Here is an 18,550-nt window from a genome sequence, read left to right as displayed (position 1 = left end):
GCACGGTTTGATGTTTGGTTGACCAATCAGTGGAAACGGGCGTTTCAGCCACGTGCTTCACACAATACCAAAAACAAACGTTTTGTTGTTTGAAAACAACCATGAATTAACTTCCATGTTGTTTCCTAAAGATGTTGCTTTGTTCAAAAGTATTCGTGTGTTACACGTTTCCGCAAATTCCGCTGAAGATTTTTTGCAACATTAATCTTGATCAGTCTTGATCTGAATTATTAATAAAAAAGATTGCAGTCTTTGAATCTAAAAGCCTGAACAATGTGTATGGTATGCACGTTGAACTTTATTTAACCCAATTGTGAAAATGTATATTTACATTTCTTTTTATTGATTTATTTAGTCTTTATTTTTTTTATATTATTATTATTATTATTATTATTATTAATAATTATTTATGCTTTGTATTATTTATTCATGTATTGATGCTCCACACTCCATCTCAGAAGGTGGCAGAAATGCACAAATTGCTTGCCAACCGCCATTAAATCGAAAGAAGAAGACAACCGCCTGCACAGTTAGCGGCGCTGTTTCGTTTAGTCTCTCACAGACTCTCTACAATGAAGAAAAACTCATTGACGTCTTGTATTAATATAAACAGTTTGTGATATCTTTAATATTATTTATTCAGACGTTCTAAACAGGTGAGTGATAATGCAGGAAAGGGTAAACACTTTCCAGAGTGTCTCTTTCAGTGGGACTGATCAAAGACAAAAGCATCGTGAGCTAAGTTGATCGTAGAGACCTTTGATGACAATAGTTATGGTCTACTTAGGCTGATGGCTATGTTTTGGGGAAACGTAGCCCTGAACAGTAAACACGAGCCTGATACTAGTAAATCTAAACCTTACTGTCACCAATATCTCTATCGTTAATGATTTTTAGTTTCTAAAACGTAATGAAATAACAACATGATTGCAATTAAAAGCTCAAAGATGTAATCCAGTACATCACAGACATGGACTGTGTGCCAAAACCTAGTGAGATGCCTACCTATACTATACATAATTTTTGGGCATATGCATTCTAATCTCAAACCCCAAAATACTGTTTAGTTCATCAGCGCACTATATTTTGAGGTAGAGTTAATATGCTTTATGTACTGAATGTTATGTGCTGTATACTGATGTTTTTCTGCAGGTTAGAATGAGTGCTGAAGCTGCAGACCGGGAGGCGGTGACTGGCAGTCGGCCCTGCACCCCACCACAGACCTCCTGGTTTGAGTTTCTGCTTGAGCCATCATTACTGGAGCAGCACTTACAGGGCCCTCATCCAGGTATCTTATACACTAAAAAACGGATCATGGAGTTGCTTGCTTGTAAATGAATGAGCACTTCAGACTATATATTTATACTTAAGGGTTAGTTCACCCAAAAATGAAAATTCTGTCATTGATAACTCACCCTCATATTGTTCTAAACCCATAAGACTTTAGTTCATTTTCGGAAAAAATAAATTAAGAGATATATATATATATATATATATATATATATATATATATATATATATATATATATATTTTTTTTTTTTTACAATAAAATCTGAGAGCTTTCTGTCCCTCTATAGACATCTATGCAACTGAAACTTTGACGCTTCAAAAAGTTAAGAAAGAGATCGTAAAATTAAATTCATTTGAATTTAACAATTTGTTCCAAATTTTCTGAAGCGACTCTTGAATATAGGCTTTTGTTCACATATAAACATTGATCAGCAAATATTAACAGAAGCTCAACCAGACCTGCTTGATGCTCCAGAACAAACCTCATTTGTTCTTGCTGAAGCTCAAAAGTGCTGCATAACACTAGAATGAACCTCATTGGTTCTTGCTGAAGCTCAAAAGGGCTGCGTAACACTAGAATGATCCTCATTGGTTTTTGCTGAAGCTCAAAAACGCTGCGTAACACGAGAATGATCCTCATTGGTTCTTGCTGAAGCTCAAAAGTGCAGCGTTACACGAGAATGAACCTCAATGGTTCTTGCATGTCAAGCAAACATGCTTGAGCTTCCATTGGTTTACTGCAACTGATGTGTGAGTTGATGAATGTTCATGTGTATAAAAGCCTAAATTCAATGTTCATCATATCATATAAAGTGATTGAGTCTCTTCAGAAAATGTTGGACTAAACTGAGAAAACTCAATTCATATGGAATAGTTTTACGATCTCTTTCTGAACTTTTTGAAGCGTCAAAGTTTCAGTTGCATAGCTGTCAGTGGAGGGACAGAAAGCTCTCAGATTTCATGTCCTGAAGATGAACGAAAGTCTTACGGGTTTGGAACGACATGAGGGTGAGTAATTAACAACAGATTTTTCAGTTTTGGGTGAACTATCCCTTTAATTAAATAGCAGCCTTTTGCGAATTGAGCTCCCAGTGCTATAATCCTATTTTGATTATAGTTCAGTTGAAAGATACTTTGCCAATGCGCTGTCACAAAACACAATGTTAGAGATTTTTTATGTTACCATGAGAAGTGTAAAATAGTTTCGGTTTATTTTATGAAACCGTGGCAGGAAAATGTAAGTAATTAAACCAAATGACGGTTGTTCGAAGGAGATTGCATATTAATTAGGACTTTACTGTAGTAAATATAAGTTCACTGAATGTCACACTGTATGGTCAGCATGTTAACTTTTCTTCATGTCTGTTAATGCTTAATGTTTCAGCTGATGTCAAATTAGTTTTAAGCCCCTCCCCTGCAACTATATGTCATATACAGTCCATTTTTTTCACCATCCAAATCTATTCTGCATTGAAAAAAATCAAGTCCTGCCTTTAAGTTATTGAATGTGCTGTTTTACTTGGATACATCTTGTCAAAATACAGAAGTAAAATTAGCTGCAAATGCTCTTTTATGTTGACAGTTTCCACAGGTCCTCATGTCAACAAAGAAAAAAGTTCAGATGACCTTAGTTTCCTAAGATGAGATTTAGAATTGAATTGTGTATGTTTCCACAGATCCATCTCCCGTTCAGCTCATCATTCAGTTTCTTGAGCAAGCCTCCAAACCATCTGTGAATGAGCAGAACCAGGTCCAGCCACCAGTGGACAACCGGAGGAACCGCACACTGAAGCTAATGGCACTTAAGGTTGCCGCCCACCTGAGATGGGACCTGAACATACTAGAGAAAGGGTGAGTGAAGATAAAAATGTTTGATTTAGTGTTGATTTATTTGTATTTTTTTTTTAGGTTTATAGCAAGTTTACAAATTTAGAACAGCCATCCACAAAGCAGTCCTTGGCCATTGTGACAGTGATTTCCACTTACATTTTCTTAAAGGGTTAGTTCACCCAAAAATGAAAATTCTGTCAGTAATTACTCACCCTCATGTTGTTCCAACCGCGTAAGACCTTCGTTCATCTTCGGAACACAAATTAAGATATTTTTGATGAAATCTGAGAGCTGATCACTTCTCCGTAGGCTGCTAGGTGGCCCAAACTTACTGGCCCAGAAAAGTTATTAAAGAGATCGTTAATATAGTCCAAGTGACTACAGTGGTTCAATCTTAAGTATATCAAGCGACGAGAATACTTTTTGTGCGCAAAAACAAACAAAAATAACTACTTTATTCCACTATTCATTTCCTTCTCTCTGGGCCTCTAGTTGGTTCACGTAGTGTTTTTGCGCTGCGCGTCACACACATGACCAGCGTCGGCCAATAGTGAGCCTACGTGGTGACGTGTAACACAGACGCGCTGCGCAAAAACACTACGAGGCCCAGAGAGAAGGAAATGAATAGTGGAATAAAGTCGTTATTTTTGTTTGTTTTTGCGCACAAAAAGTATTCTCGTCGCTTGATATACTTAAGATTGAGCCACTGTAGTCACTTGGACTATATTAACGATCTCTTTAATAACTTTTCTGGGCCAGCAAGTTTGGGCCACCTAGCAGCCTACGGAGAAGTGATCAGCTCTCAGATTTCATCAAAAATATCTTAATTTGTGTTCCGAAGATGAACGAAGGTCTTACGCGGTTGGAACAACATGAGGGTGAGTAATTACTGACAGAATTTTCATTTTTGGGTGAACTAACCCTTTAAAGGGTCGTATGATGCTTTTGTGTGTAATGCATCTGTTTGTGTGTGTATAAGATCTGCAAAGTTACTTCTCCAGACCTGCCAAAAAGTCTTGATTGAAGTCCAGATATTACTTTATATTACTGTATGTAAAGCTATACATACAGAAAGAAGACTGGGTCAGTGAATTGTAGTGTTGTCACCATGTCGAGGAGACGCTCTGTGTTTCGATGCAAAAGCAAAACCTCTTTGTTTGGCTTTGCGAAAATGGATGAACTTAGAAACCAGTGGTTAAGATTTATTTATATTTATATTCCTGAGCAGTACAACCCAAAAGTTAGCTTGTGTACAGTGCATTTTACGCAGCTGCTGCACATTTTCTCTTAATTAGAAATATACACTTCAGTATGTTTTTTTAACAGAATTTTATGTTGTCACTTCAGGACATAAAGTTGTTACAGTGTAGAATACAAACTAAACTGTTACAAAATAAAAACTTACCACTGTCAAATGTTTTGCTGAAGTCATGCTTGCAAAGTTGTTTGCGAGCGATCTGCTTGATCATCCGCATTTTCAGAATCGTACTCTGGCCCGAACTGATACGGTAATACAGACGACATCATTACTTTGTGTTTACAGTTGCTTTAAAAGCCTTGGAAGCTGAAGATTGTGATTGTTAAGGGCCGTTACGTTTCTTACACACGCTTGAGGTTTTTGACCAATCACAACCCACTGGGCCAGCTGGCCAATCAGAGCACTCTGGACTTTTTGAGGGAGAGACTTTGGGTGCTTCTCAATTCTTATTTGTGTATCCTCCTTTCCTTCCTCGCTTCCTTTACCCAGAGGAATTGGATCAAGTGAAATTATATATCCTCACTCCCTATAGCGTCACTTCAAAGCGTTGCCATGTAATGAGGACTCTACACCGCTGTATTTAGCTTTCACGTTGGGATTCTTGAACATTAGAGATAATTATTTATATTGTAATAGTTTCAACCTCCACAAAATAACACAATTGTCTGTAATTTTTTTTTATATTAACAGTTTATTATTATCAATGAATTATTCCCAGTTATTAACTGCTTTTTATTTGTTGTATAGTATTACAGTTTGTTTAATTTTCTTTAATTTTCTTATGTTTTGATATAATTCTGCAACTGTCCCACTACAGTTATTGTAATTTGACATACACCACAGTGAAGCAGTTCCAAATGTTAATGTGTTGCATATCAACTTCTGCAGGCATTAACTACAAATATACTGTGTAATCAACACATCAAAACGAATTAACTTCAGGCCTACATTAAAGTTATTCTCTATTATCTATTAACCAATACAAGATGCACTAATTTAAATATTAAAAGCAATAATCCATTCAAATCAAGAGACGTAAATAAGTGTAATTTGCTGAAAAGTACACGTTATACATCGAAATTAAAGGCACTGTCAAACTTATAACCCACATTTACAATAACTTTAGTTGATAAAACACTTCCGCAAAGGGTGTGTCCTCGCTCATGACTCCTCAGGAAGCCTCCTCACTCCTCGTGGTGCAATTAGAGGGTTGAGATGTCCTACAAGATGGCTGAGCTCAATCGGTTTCCGGGTCATAGGATGGAGGACGGAGGAGTGAGGAAACGAGGAGGGATATTGAGAAGCACCCTTTGTAGATTCAGAGTCAGAATCAGAGTGTTTCAGACAGACAGTAGGTGAAAATTTCGTTTTTTGAACATTAAAGCATGTTAACATTAAAGCATGTTATTAAGAACATTAAAGCAAACATTAAAGAATGTATATATAAACATTCTATTACACCCAATACATAATATAAATACTTTTAAAATAGCATCATATGACCCCTTTAAGAAAATTTAAAGATTGTGTTGGACATTGACATCAAATGGTAAAAAAATAAAAGTGTCTTGTTTTGTCTTTCTGTTTGAATCACAGTTTGACCATCCCTGTACTCAATATGTTATTGAATGAGCTTCTGTGTGTCAGTCGTGTTCCTCCTGGAGTTAAACATGTGGATCTGGACTTGTCCACCCTGCCGCCCACCACAGCTATGGCCGTGCTCATCTACAACAGATGGTCAGTGTGGCGCTCATTTGTATGTCACAGCTTAGGTAGGGTAGTTAGGTAACTATTTATAATATATGGCATTATATGTTATGTATATATTATGCATGTAATGGTTTCATTTCGAAGGCTGCGTTCCTTGGAGGTTGCATTTATCAGCCATAAACATCGAGGCTACTTATTTTCAGAAAAGTTACCATTACATTCCAAAGTGAAGGAGAAATGACAGTAATTTAAGTTTTAAGAGAGCATGCATCACAATAGTCAAGTTTATAATGGTTGTTTTTCTGACATTTTCCATGATGAATGCACAGCCTTTGAAATGAAACAGCTTATATTTATAGTTCCTATATGTTACTCTTAGAAATAAGTCAGTAATGAACATTATATTAATTATTAACAGGTCAGTAATGTATAGTCAGAAATTTTAACTTATAAAATATATGATTGAAACTAGGGGTGTGCAATATCAAAGATTTTTGATCATGGAAGATTAAAATGTCTCCATGATCTGCTTTTGAAGAAATATCGTAGTATCGTGCTATAGATTCTATCAGTTGCAGTTCTGGTGCCTCATTCTCAACATATTGTACAAAGCAACTTACATTCACATCACATGTTAATGCAAAGGTAGAGTTACTTTAAAGCCTTGCCGGTTAAACATTTAATTCATCTGCTGATGCGCTGTTTTAACGTGCTTTTCTGAGCGCATACACTGGCAAACAGCGCCTGATTACTGGACTAAGTTATCTTTCGAGTCTTATTGCGCCAATACTGTCAAACACACACAAGGTTTACATAGACACTTTTGGTTATGTCTAAAGTGTAAGCAAAAGTAAACGTTTGAGAGAAAATCGTATGCGTGTCTGTATATTAGCTGCATGCAGGTCTTAAAGTGACAGTTGCTTAAATTAAAATTGTCTTTATTTACTCACTCTAATGTTGTTCCAAACCTGTATTAATTTCTTTGTTGTGCTAAACACAAAAAAAAATATTTTGAAGAATGTAGTTACCCAAACAGTTGCTGGTCCCCAGTGTATAGTACATAGTATATTTCTTTTCCTACTATGGCAGTCAATGGGGACCAGCAACTGTTTGGTTACCCACATTCTTCAAAATAACTTTTATTTTCAACAGAAGAAAGAAACTCATTCGGATTTAAACAGCTTGAGGGAGTAAGTGAAGACAGAATTTTCGTTTTTGGGGGAACTATCCCTTTTATGTTAATAAAACAGCAAAAAACAAAGAGAAAATCACTCACTGCCCTTGACTGAAGAACTTTAATACAGTAGCTTTAATAAGAATCAATGTATAATTTATACAGTGAGGTCTGTAGTGTTTTATTGATTTGTTCATTCAATTTCTAAATTGAATGCTACTGTTAAATACACCTAGCTGAAAAAGTAATGTAATGTGTGTTTTTGTTCTTATTTTTCAATAACAAAGATAAAATAATAGTAAAGATTTTTATCTTTGCCACTTTGGCCTATATGTCTGCCATTGTTTTTTATTTTATAGTTTGTTGCCTTGTAAGGCTTTGTTTTTAAAATAGAGAAATTAGTTTGGCTGTTAATGCTCAGTCACTTGCAAAATAGTAAAAACCAACATGGAAAATAATCGTGATAAAAATCGTGAATCGTGATTTTCCTGAAAAAACAAGTGATATGATATTTTTGCCATATCGCCCACCCCTAATTGAAACTTTTGAAAAGTAATATCCGTTTAGTCCTTTCTAGATTAAAAGCGGCCATCTAGATGAGAAGTTTAAATTCGAAGCACCTGCATCCTCAGCCAGCTGCATATTTTAGCCCCATCTTCTTTGTTTACGCATATGACGTAACCATATGCAAGGGCTAATGACTAGAGACTGACATTTCTGCTGAAATCAGACCCAACAAATAATGTTGAAAATTTCTTTTTTTTTAACCTTGTGCATCGAGGTAAGGGAGAGAGACTTTTGAAGACTGATAACTTATGTACTTGTGGTCTTATGTACTTACCAAAAAAAAAGTTACATATTACAGGTTTAATTTTTATACAATTATTATGTGGTGTTACCATTTTTTTTCTTGTACAGTATATTGTTTTTTGTCTAAACTGTAATGTGCATGTCTTCAGCCGGACCCCGTATTTCTAATCAAAGTCAGTTTGTGATGCTTCTCTCTAGCCTTCTAATATAAATCAGTACTGCATGTATGAACAGTTGAAACATTTATATTATATAATATTATATATAATATTATAATGCAAATTTGTTTAGCTTAAATAAGTGTTTTACACTAATTTCCGATGAAAAGAAAGTCAGCCTTAAGCTGATTGCTATGTTGATGTTGTAATATGAACTTTCTCAATAGGGCCATTCGTACCATTGTGTTGAGCAGCTTTCCTGAGAAACAGACCAAACCTGGACCACATCAGCTGAATATGTAAGGAAGGAATGACAGGGGTGGCAGTTCTTTGTGTTGTGTTCTGTTGAATTTGTTCTAATTTAGTTGTGTGTCCTCTAGGATGAATCTGGTCCAGCAGGAAAAGGAACTCACAGAGAACATACTGAGTGTGGTATGACTGAAACTTGCTTGTAAGATACATGCTTGTAGCTGTCTGCAGTGTTTTTATATACTGATATCTCTTTGCTCTTACTCTGGGTAATAAAAGAAGACGTTCACACAGGATGTGTTACTAATACAACGCCAATATAACAGCAATATTTAGTGCAACAGATTAACAGCAAAGGAAACGTGGCGACTTCCATTTGTTTGCATAGAGAAACATAGAGTTCATACGGTCATAAAAAACGTTAGTAACCGAGTACGTTCTCTTACAAGAGGTCTCTCGTACTGCGTAAGTATCTTACGCTAGGGGACCCAATGTAAAACGCCGTGCGTGCTGGGATCTAACACCAAAGACCCAAGGGCGAACGCCCGGGGTTCATCTAGTGCACAATCACCAAGGGAACTCACAGGGAGTCCGGGAAAGAAAGGGGCAGAGCCACACTTTTCCCACATACAGCAGCGTCCCACAGGCGCAAATCACTTAATCATACATCATACAGACAGGGCGGAACTCGGCCTGAACTGATGAGAAATTGTGGGTCTTATACATTTTGCCCATAAGCATTTTATGGTCGATCAGCGAGCAGCGCTCAGCGGTCTCAGTATTCCGAACCGTTAGCATCAGAACAGACAGTACTGATTCATTTAGACCGACAACAGCCTGGCCTGTAAGGCGGGAACCTCTAGGTTATAAAACCTTATAATGTAGACGGGGAGGCCCAGCCTGCCGCCATACATGTATCTTGTAAGGCAATCCCACTGGACCAGGCCCACGATGAGGCCATGCTTCTTGTGGAGTGCGCTCTGACACCCAACGGGCACTGCATGCCCTTGGAGGTGTACGCCAGCGCTATAGCGTCAACTATCCATCTGGATAGGCTCTGTTTCGACGCGGCTAGTCCCTTGGAACGCCCGCTGAATGAAACAAAGAGCTGCTCCGTCTGTCTGAAGACAGACGAGCGAGACACATAAGCTCTTAATGCCCTGACTGGGAAAAGGAAGCTCGCGTCTCTCTCCTTGTCAGAGACCGGTAGGGCTGACGGAAATGACCTGCGCCCTAAACGGTGTGTTGAGGGATTTTGGAACATAACCTTGAGTATAACCTTTGAGTTATTTGGCCCAAACTCCATGCACGTCGCGCTTACTGAGAGCGCGTGTAAGTCCCCTATGCGCTTCACTAAAGCGAGAGCCAGAAGAAACACTGTCTTGAAAGACAGGTGTTTAAAAACCAATCGTCTGGATTGGCTCGAATGGGTCACCTTTCATGGCTTTCAACACTGTAGCAAGGTCCCACACAGGGACTGAGGGAGGTCTGGGAGGATTCAGCCTCTTAGCTCCCCTAAGGAAGCGGACGACTAAATCGTTCCTTCCTATTGACTGACCAAGCTTTGGTTTAGAAAACGCTGCTATGGCCGCCACATAAACTTTGAGCGTGGAAGGGGTCCTACCCTTATCCAGCAGCTCTTGTAGGAAGGACAGAACCTCCGTCACCCCACAGTCTGGGGGTGATATGCCACGAGCTGTGCACCAGCTGGAGAACACTGACCATTTCGAGGAATAGAGCCGTCGAGTAGACAGGGCTCTAGCCTGTGTGATCGTGTTTAACACTCCCTCTGGGAGGTCAGCGGGTACCCGTTGATGGTCCATACATGAAGAGACCACAGCTCTGGGTGAGGATGCCAAATCGAGCCCTTGGCCTGAGAGAGGAGGTCCCTCCTCACTGGTACCGGTTATGGGGCAGTGCCTGTTAGCCGCATCAGAACTGGGAACCAGGGTTGGTTTTTCCCAGAGCGGCGCTACAAGGAGCACTGAGCATCCCTCTTCCCTGATCCGTTCTATCACCTGAGGCAGGAGAGAGACGGGGGGAAAAGCATAGAGCGGGCAGCGGGGTCAAACGTGAGCCAGCGCGTTCCTGCTCTTGGAGAAAAATTCCGGACAGTGAGCGTTTTCTTGAGACGCAAACAGGTCCACCTTCGCTCTGCCGAATTTCTTCCACAGCAGTTGGACTGCCTGTGGGTGTAGAGACCACTCGGGAACGTTGTTCCTGGACAGCCTGTCTGGCCCTATATTTAGGAGCCCTGGCACATGCGCTGCTCTCAGCGAGCGCAGGTTGTGCTGAGCCCACACCAGGAGGCGTTTCATCAGCCTGTGCAGGTTTCGGGACCTGAGACCCCCCTGGCGATTTATGTAGGACACCACTGACATGTTGTCCGAACGGACCAAGACGTGGTGTCCTCCTATTTGGGGACAAAAACGCGTTAGCGCGTTGCCTACTGCCAGCATTTCCAGGCAGTTTATGTGCAGAAGCTTCTCCCGTTCTGACCACTGGCCAAAGAACGGTCTGCCCTCGAGCAGCGCTCCCCATCCCATGGTGGATGCGTCCGTAGACACCACCCTCACACTCGAGGAAGTCCCCAGGCTTACACCTGATCGGTACCAGTCGGTTGCTTTCCAAGGTTTCAGAGCTGTGATGCATTTCTGATTGACCCTGAGACGAAGCAGACCGGAAGTCCATGCTCGGCGCGGTACTCGCGCTTTCAGCCAGAACTGTAGCGGGCGCATGCGAAGCAAACCCAGCTGAAGTACTGATGATGTTAAGGCCATGAGACCCAGCATCCTCTGAAATTTTCTGAGCGGGACAGACGCGCCGCAGCGGAAAGAGTTCTCTGCGCGCTGAATATCCAGTGCGCGCTGCGGTGACAGCTGCGCTATCATAGACAGTGAGTCCAGTCCTGTGCCCAGAAAAGATATTATCTGACTGGGGAACAGAGAACTCCTCGCCCAATTGACTCTGAGGCCCAGATTCTCGAGGTGTTCAAGTAAAATGGTCCTGTGCTCTATGAGCTCCGAGTGTGATTGAGCTAGAATCAGCCAATCGTCCAAGTAGTTCAATACTCGCATGCCCTGGAGCCTGAGTGGTGCGAGCGCTGCGTCCATGCACATCGTAAATGTACGGGGTGCTAGGGACAAGCCGAACGGTAGGACTGTGTACTGATATGCCTGGCCCTCGAAATATCGCCTGTGACGTGATGCTATCTGTATTTGAAAATACGCGTCCTTCAGATCTATTGAGATAAACCAGTCTCCTCGGCGAATTTGCGCGAGGATTTTTCTGGTTGTGAGCATTTCGAACTGGCGTTTCACAAGCACTTTGTTCAGCTGTCTTAGATCTAGTATGGGTCTGAGACCCCCGTCTTTTTTCGGTACCAGGAAGTATCTGCCGTATAGCCCCCCTTCGCTCTGAGCTTGAGATAAAGGCTCTATGGCCCCTTTGCTCAACAGTTTTGGTATTTCGGCTCGAAGTAGGTGTGCTACTTCTGTTTTCACCGTAGTTTCGACGCGCGTCGCACCATTGCGAGGGCGTCGGCAGAACTGTAGCGAATAGCCTTTCTTTATAATGTCTAGCACCCACTCCGAAATCGATCTGGGTCGATTTTATGTGCGCGAGCCCTGTGTGACGGGCTGTGCTTGTGTGTAGGAATGAGCACTGGGAAGTGGCCATTTTTTCTACACTCATAACACCATCGGCCATGGCCGGAACACTCTTATGGGATTTATCTGGGTAGCCGTAAAAGCAGCGTTTGTGTGCAGGCAAGCGGGCTGTGTCGCCGACTTGTTTACTGCAGAATACACTGGAACAGTCGCATTTACTGGAACTGAACGAGCGAGAAGTTGCCATAGAAACAGTGTTTGGGTGCAGGCGAGCGGGTTGTCCAACGTGCTCGTTGGCTGCAAAATATGTATCTGCAGTCGCCTTTCAAGGGAACTGACAGAACGAAAGCATTGACGGCATAATTTTATCTGCCGGTAGACCCGGGAATCGAACACGGGTCTCTCACGTGAAAGCCTAAGAATCTGCCACAGGGTAAGACACATAAGCATTCAGTTAGCGCGAGTATATCAGAGAGCGTCAACATGCTGCCGTTTGTTTGCACGCGTGCGTGTATTACAACAGGCTTGTTTACTGCAATATTGACATTTCCAGTCGCCTGAACTTCAGAGGGGAATGAGAAATGTGTGAGAAATGGAGGTCGGTCCGGCCGCAGCGGGACTAAAAACACTCTTTTCTCCTTTCGCCAGTGACGCGCGGAAACCATAGAAACGGTGTTTGGGTGCAGGCGAGCGGGTTGTACAACGCGCTCGTTGGCTGCAAAATACACATCTGCAGTCGCCTTTTAAGGGACCTGACAGAGCGAAGCATTGACGGCATAATTTATTTGCCGGTAGACCGGGATTCGAACACGGGTCTCTCGTGCGAAAAACCTAAGATTCCACCACTGAGCCACAGGGGGGTAACACATAGGCTTCCAGATGCACGAGCATATAACAGAGCGTCAACATGTTTTCTTCGGCGTTTGTTTGCACGCGTGCTTGTATTATAACAGGCTCGTTTGCTGCAATATTGACATTTCCAGTCGCCTGAACTTAAGAGGGACCTGAGAAATGTGTGAGGAATTGAGGTCAGTCCGGCCTAGGCGGGACTAAAACACTCTTTTCTCCTTTCGCCGGTGAGTGACGCGTGAATGGGGCGCAGGGGAAGGGTAGCTTTCTTGTAACGTAAAGAAAAAGCTAACCCCGACCGTCCGCTTCCGGCCTCCCTTGTGAACGCCGCAGTTTGCGCGGCTCGAACAGAAGGATAGAGAAAGCTAGCCCCGTCACCGTCCGCTCCTGACATCCCCTGTGAACGGCGCAGTTTGCGCGGCTCGAACAGAGGGAGAGCAGGTATCATCCCCCACAGACGCGGCTTCTTGGTCGATATCCACGACGGAAGCGGCGGCAGACGGCGGCCGCTGTCCATCAGGAACAGACTCTAGCGAAGCAGGCAAGGCAAGCGGGCGAACCGGCGAGCTTTGCGGTTTGGGGGGGGGGGTTAAGGGGCCCGTTGAGCACGGCGCTTTTTACGGCGCGGTACTGCGGAGGTGCAGTCTCGGAGAAGGATGCCAGGCGAGTCCTCAGAGTCACCATAGGCAGTCACTAGCTCGCAGTGAGGGCAGTCGCCGTCAGCGAGCGCGAGAGTTGCGTGATCCTCATCCAGGAAAGGGGCGTCTTGAAAAAGGGGCGTCTTGAAAAACCTCGGATAGCGCAGCAGGAAGGCGACTGAAGGCAGCGCGGCCAGCGGCTTCAGAGTGTCGACTTGTCCCGCTGAAAAGGCTTCTTCAGACGGCGCGGCTTCTCTCCGGATCCAGCGATGCGAGAGCTTCACTGAAGAGATGAAAAATCAGATATCAGCTGCCTGCGAGCCGGATTTATAGGCCTAAGCCACGCCCGTTTCGGCGGGATGTGACGTAGCGGGCGCGAAGCACCCTCATTGGGTCTGACGTCACACTTGGCCTCGCTCGATAGGCTGCTGCAGTTGCCACAGGACAGTCAATAGGCACGCGAGCCGTCTTGCCTATGTCTGTATGCTGCTGCAACGCGTTTTACATTAATACAAAATTAAGGATAATTTTTTGGCTTCAATATCTCGCGGAAAAGGGATTTTCCCCTAGCGTAAGATACTTACGCAGTACGAGAGCACTCTCGTAAGAGAACCTGGAAAGGTCATGGAATTTTAAAATGGCAATTTCCAGGCCAGGAAAAGTTGGAAAAATAAATAAACCTAGAAATTTGTGGAAAAGTCATGGAAATTAGTTTAAAAATATTTATATAATAGAATATACAGTGGGTACGGAAAGTATTCAGACCCCCTTAAATTTTTCACTCTTTGTTATATTGCAGCCATTTGCTAAAATCATTTAAGTTCATTTTTTTTCCTCATTATTGTACTCACAGCACCCCATATTGACAGAAAAACACATAATTGTTGACATTTTTGCACATTTATTAAAAAAGAAAAACTGAAATATCACATGGTCCTAAGTATTCAGACCCTTTGCTCAGTATTTAGTAGAAGCACCCTTTTGATCTAATACAGCCATGAGTCTTTTTGGGAAAGATGCAACACGTTTTTCACACCTGGATTTGAGTATCCTCTTCCTTGCAGATCCTCTCCAGTTCTGTCAGGTTGCATGGTAAACGTTGGTGGACAGCCATTTTCAGGTCTCTCCAGAGATGCTCAATTGGGTTTAAGTCAGGGCTCTGGCTGGACCATTCAAGAACAGTCACGGAGTTGTTGTGAAGCCACTCCTTCATTATTTTAGCTGTGTTCTTAGGGTCATTGTCTTGTTGGAAGGTGAACCTTCGGCCCAGTCTGAGGTCCAGGATATCCCTGTACTTGGCCGCATTCATCTTTCCCTCGATTGCAACCAGTCGTCCTGGCCCTGTAGCTGAAAAACACCCCCACAGTATGATGCTGCCACCACCATGCTTCACTGTTTAGACTGTATTGGACAGGTGATGAGCAGTGCCTGGTTTTCTCCACACATACCTCTTAGAATTAAGGCCAAAAAGTTCTATATTGGTCTCATCAGACCAGAGAGTCTTATTTATCACCATCTTGGAGTCCTTCAGGTGTGCTTTCATGTGTCTTGCACTGAGGAGAGGCTTCCGTCGGGCCACTCTGCCATAAAGCCCGACTGGTGGATGGCTGCAGTGATGGTTGACTTACTACAACTTTCTCCCATCTCCCGACTGCATCTCTGGAGCTCAGCCACAGTGATCTTTGGGTTCTTCTTTACCTCTCTCACCAAGGCTCTTCTCCCCCGATAGCTCAGTTTGGCCGGACGGCCAGCTCTAGGAAGGGTTCTGGTCGTCCCAAACGTCTTCCATTTAAGGATTATGGAGGCCACTGTGCTCTTAGGAACCTTAAGTGCAGCAGAATTTTTCTTGTAACCTTGGCCAGATCTGTGCCTTGCCACAATTCTGTCTCTGAGCTCTTCAGGCAGTTCCTTTGACCTCATGATTCTCATTTGCTCTGACATGCACTGTGAGCTGTAAGGTCTTATATAGACAGGTGTGTGGCTTTCCTAATCAAGTCCAATCAGTATAATCAAACACAGCTGGACTCAAATGAAGGTGTAGAACCATATCAAGGATGATCAGAAGAAATGGACAGCACCTGAGTTAAATATATGAGTGTCACAGCAAAGGGTCTGAATACTTAGGACCATGTGATATTTCAGTTTTTCTTTTTTAATAAATGTGCAAAAATGTCAACAATTCTGTGTTTTTCTGTCAATATGGGGTGCTGTGTGTACAATAATGAGGAAAAAAAATGAACTGAAATGATTTTAGCAAATGGCTGCAATATAATTTAAGGGGGTCTGAATACTTTCCGTACCCACTGTATTTTTAAGTGATAATATTGGTTGAACAAACTACAATACTTAACGTTCAATCAATCCATTTCGACTGCGGCATTTCTATCAGGTTTCGTTTTATAGCGTTGAGCATTATAACCAATCACACATGTTTCCATTGAGCTTGAGTGTGATGGCCAATCACAGGCGTTAAGATTAGTCATCGCTGAAACAAAGAGTTTTGTTCAAGTACTCGTATAATTCTGACTGAAACTTGCGAATTCTCCCTTCATAAAACAACAAAATGCAGTGTTTGTGAAAGTGCCTAAACTCACACTAGACCCAAGTTATGGACAGCCTCACGATCATTCCTGGCATTGTGTATCTTTAGCACGAGTTTATGCTTTTATTTGGCGTGCTCTTTATACGCAAAGGTAATCTTTTACTTTCATCTGGTATGCAAAATTTACTCTCTGGGTAGAATCGTTTGGGTGTGTATGTGCGTATCATATGTACGCTAAAAAAAGTGTGTATTGGATGCTTGTAAAAGGTCATTTATGCGTATAAAGGGCACGCAAAATGGAAGCTTGGACTCGTGCTATAGATACGCAGTACCAGGAGATTGGGCTCGATCGGTCACATTCTCTGCTCCCTTTCTGTATACAGTTTATTCCAGTTAATATAATTTATTCATCATGCTTATAAGATTGTGTAGTCTGCATTTTCGAATGCGTAAAAAGCATTACATTAATTCATAAATTGTTAGATCGTTTTATCTGTGTAGCCAGAATATGACGTGCAGTTTCCCCAAACACAAAAACATTTTTATGTGTTCTATTTATCAGCTTTAATAATCAGTAGGCCTATTACAATATCAAGAGTATTAAATGACAATAATGGCCCTGTAATGAGTTCCTGTTAACTTTATAATTGAGTAACTTAAAAAGTCTTTGTAAATAAACATTTATTTGAATAACACTAATTAGTTAAGATATGCTGTAAGTAATTTAAATTTTGATCAAATTTGAATTTCTTATCTTACATGTATACACAGACGTTTCATGGAACATTAGGTCATGAATATTTGCCTCAAAAGTCATGGAAAAGCCATGGAAATTTATTTGTAGAAATGTGTACGAACCCTGCCACAATAAAGCAATAGCAGACAGTAGCGAGAATGCATTGTATATTCTTCAAAATGCCACTTTCTTTCTCAAAGAAAGCTCATCATAGCCCTGTCACTTGTTTAACGCTCTGCTTTTCAGCTCAGAGAACAGGCTACAGACTCTATCATGGTGTTAGAAAGAGCCCTGAACATTAAAAAAGACTTCTACATCCACACTATTCGTACCCTTGACCTGCTAGCTGCTGATCCCAGTACAGCCAATGGAGAGACTGAGTCCTCCACCGCAGGACTGCACATCAGCGCTGATCACCTGCACTGTCAGGTGTGTCCTACAGAGAATATATAACGGTGCCCATTCATCATGTATAGATATGTTCTGTTATTAAAAGTAAACAATGTTCATATCTGTCTGACAGGTGCATTACGATTTAGGAGGCATTTACTTTCAGCAAGGCTGTTCTGAGACGTTAGTGTATGAGAAAGCCAGAGAACACTTCAGAATAGCTCGAGAACTTTTCACAAAGGTGAGACATAATCAAATTAAAGGAACACTTTACCCAAAAAGGAACATGCTGTCATTATTTAATCAGGTTCATGACATAACTGAAATGCATTCAAGATTGTACTAATCTGTTGAGGTAATCAACACACATTTCTGAATCATGACTTTCTTTATTCATTTTGTTGTGTCTGATGGCAGCTGGATTTCTCTGCAACTCTTTGTTGTTTGGATGAGCAGCGGTTGGCTGGATACTGGAGCGCCTGCAGAACTCTGACCGGAACCTCCGACCCAAACGAGAGCCAACACACCCCGTATGGCCAGATCAGCAGCTTCATGAGGAACCACAATTATGGGGTCAGCAAGAACTCTCAATGCACTGTGCCATTAAATAGCTTGAGATGAACAGAGTACCATGGTACTCTTATTGATTAAAAACCCTTAATGATCACATGACAAAAATTAAAACCAGGGTTGTGGACTTGAGTCACATGACTTAGACTTGACTTGAGTCCCAAATGTGATGACTTGTGACCAGAGGTGGACAGTAACAAAGTACATTTACTTGAGTACTGTACTTAAGTACACTTTTTGAGTATCTGTACTTTACTTGAGTATTATTTTTTCTGGAAACTTTTTACTTTAACTTCACTACATTTGAAAGACAAATATCGTACTTTTTACTCCACTACAATTCTGTCAAGGTCCTTGAGTAGAAAGTAACATCAGTCAGTGGATGATTTTGGTTGCAGGGGTTGCATTTTGGTTGGAAATGAATCTGATTGACATCAGAACCCGACGTCAGATTGACGTTGGATATTGATTGAAAATAAAAGTAGGGTTGACGTCAGAACCCGACTGATGTTGGTTTCTGACGTCAACCCGATTTTCATTTTCAACCACACTACAACGTCTGTCCAACGTTGGAGATCAACGTCAATCTGACATTGGATTCTGACATAAACCTGATTTTCATTTTCAACGTTGGGTTTGATTTTCTAAATGCGAATTTTGTCACTTTTTTGCACACTAGCTTATAGATAAAAGTAAGGTGAACATATTCATACTAAAAGCCAAAAAACTTTAAATAG

The 18,550-nt window shown here is 41.6% G+C and overlaps 1 protein-coding gene across 1 annotated transcript in view; it reads left to right on the top strand.

The window, feature by feature from the left end:
• Positions 1-522: 522 nt before the first annotated feature.
• Positions 523-18,550, top strand: part of ints8 (integrator complex subunit 8) — a 40,005-nt gene continuing 21,977 nt past the window's right edge. The window contains exons 1-9 of the mRNA XM_082186713.1: positions 523-656; positions 1,153-1,288; positions 2,968-3,142; positions 5,976-6,116; positions 8,459-8,530; positions 8,612-8,663; positions 17,100-17,282; positions 17,377-17,484; positions 17,661-17,816. Of these exons, the coding sequence (XP_082042839.1) occupies positions 1,159-1,288; positions 2,968-3,142; positions 5,976-6,116; positions 8,459-8,530; positions 8,612-8,663; positions 17,100-17,282; positions 17,377-17,484; positions 17,661-17,816 (1,017 nt within the window). The 5' untranslated portion in view covers positions 523-656; positions 1,153-1,158. The remainder of the gene's footprint in view (positions 657-1,152; positions 1,289-2,967; positions 3,143-5,975; positions 6,117-8,458; positions 8,531-8,611; positions 8,664-17,099; positions 17,283-17,376; positions 17,485-17,660; positions 17,817-18,550) is intronic.

Source organism: Leuciscus leuciscus (genome assembly GCF_965113295.1).
Source record: "Leuciscus leuciscus genome assembly, chromosome: 12".
Classification (NCBI taxonomy): domain Eukaryota; kingdom Metazoa; phylum Chordata; class Actinopteri; order Cypriniformes; family Leuciscidae; genus Leuciscus; species Leuciscus leuciscus.
This window is presented reverse-complemented; position numbering and strand designations above follow the sequence as displayed.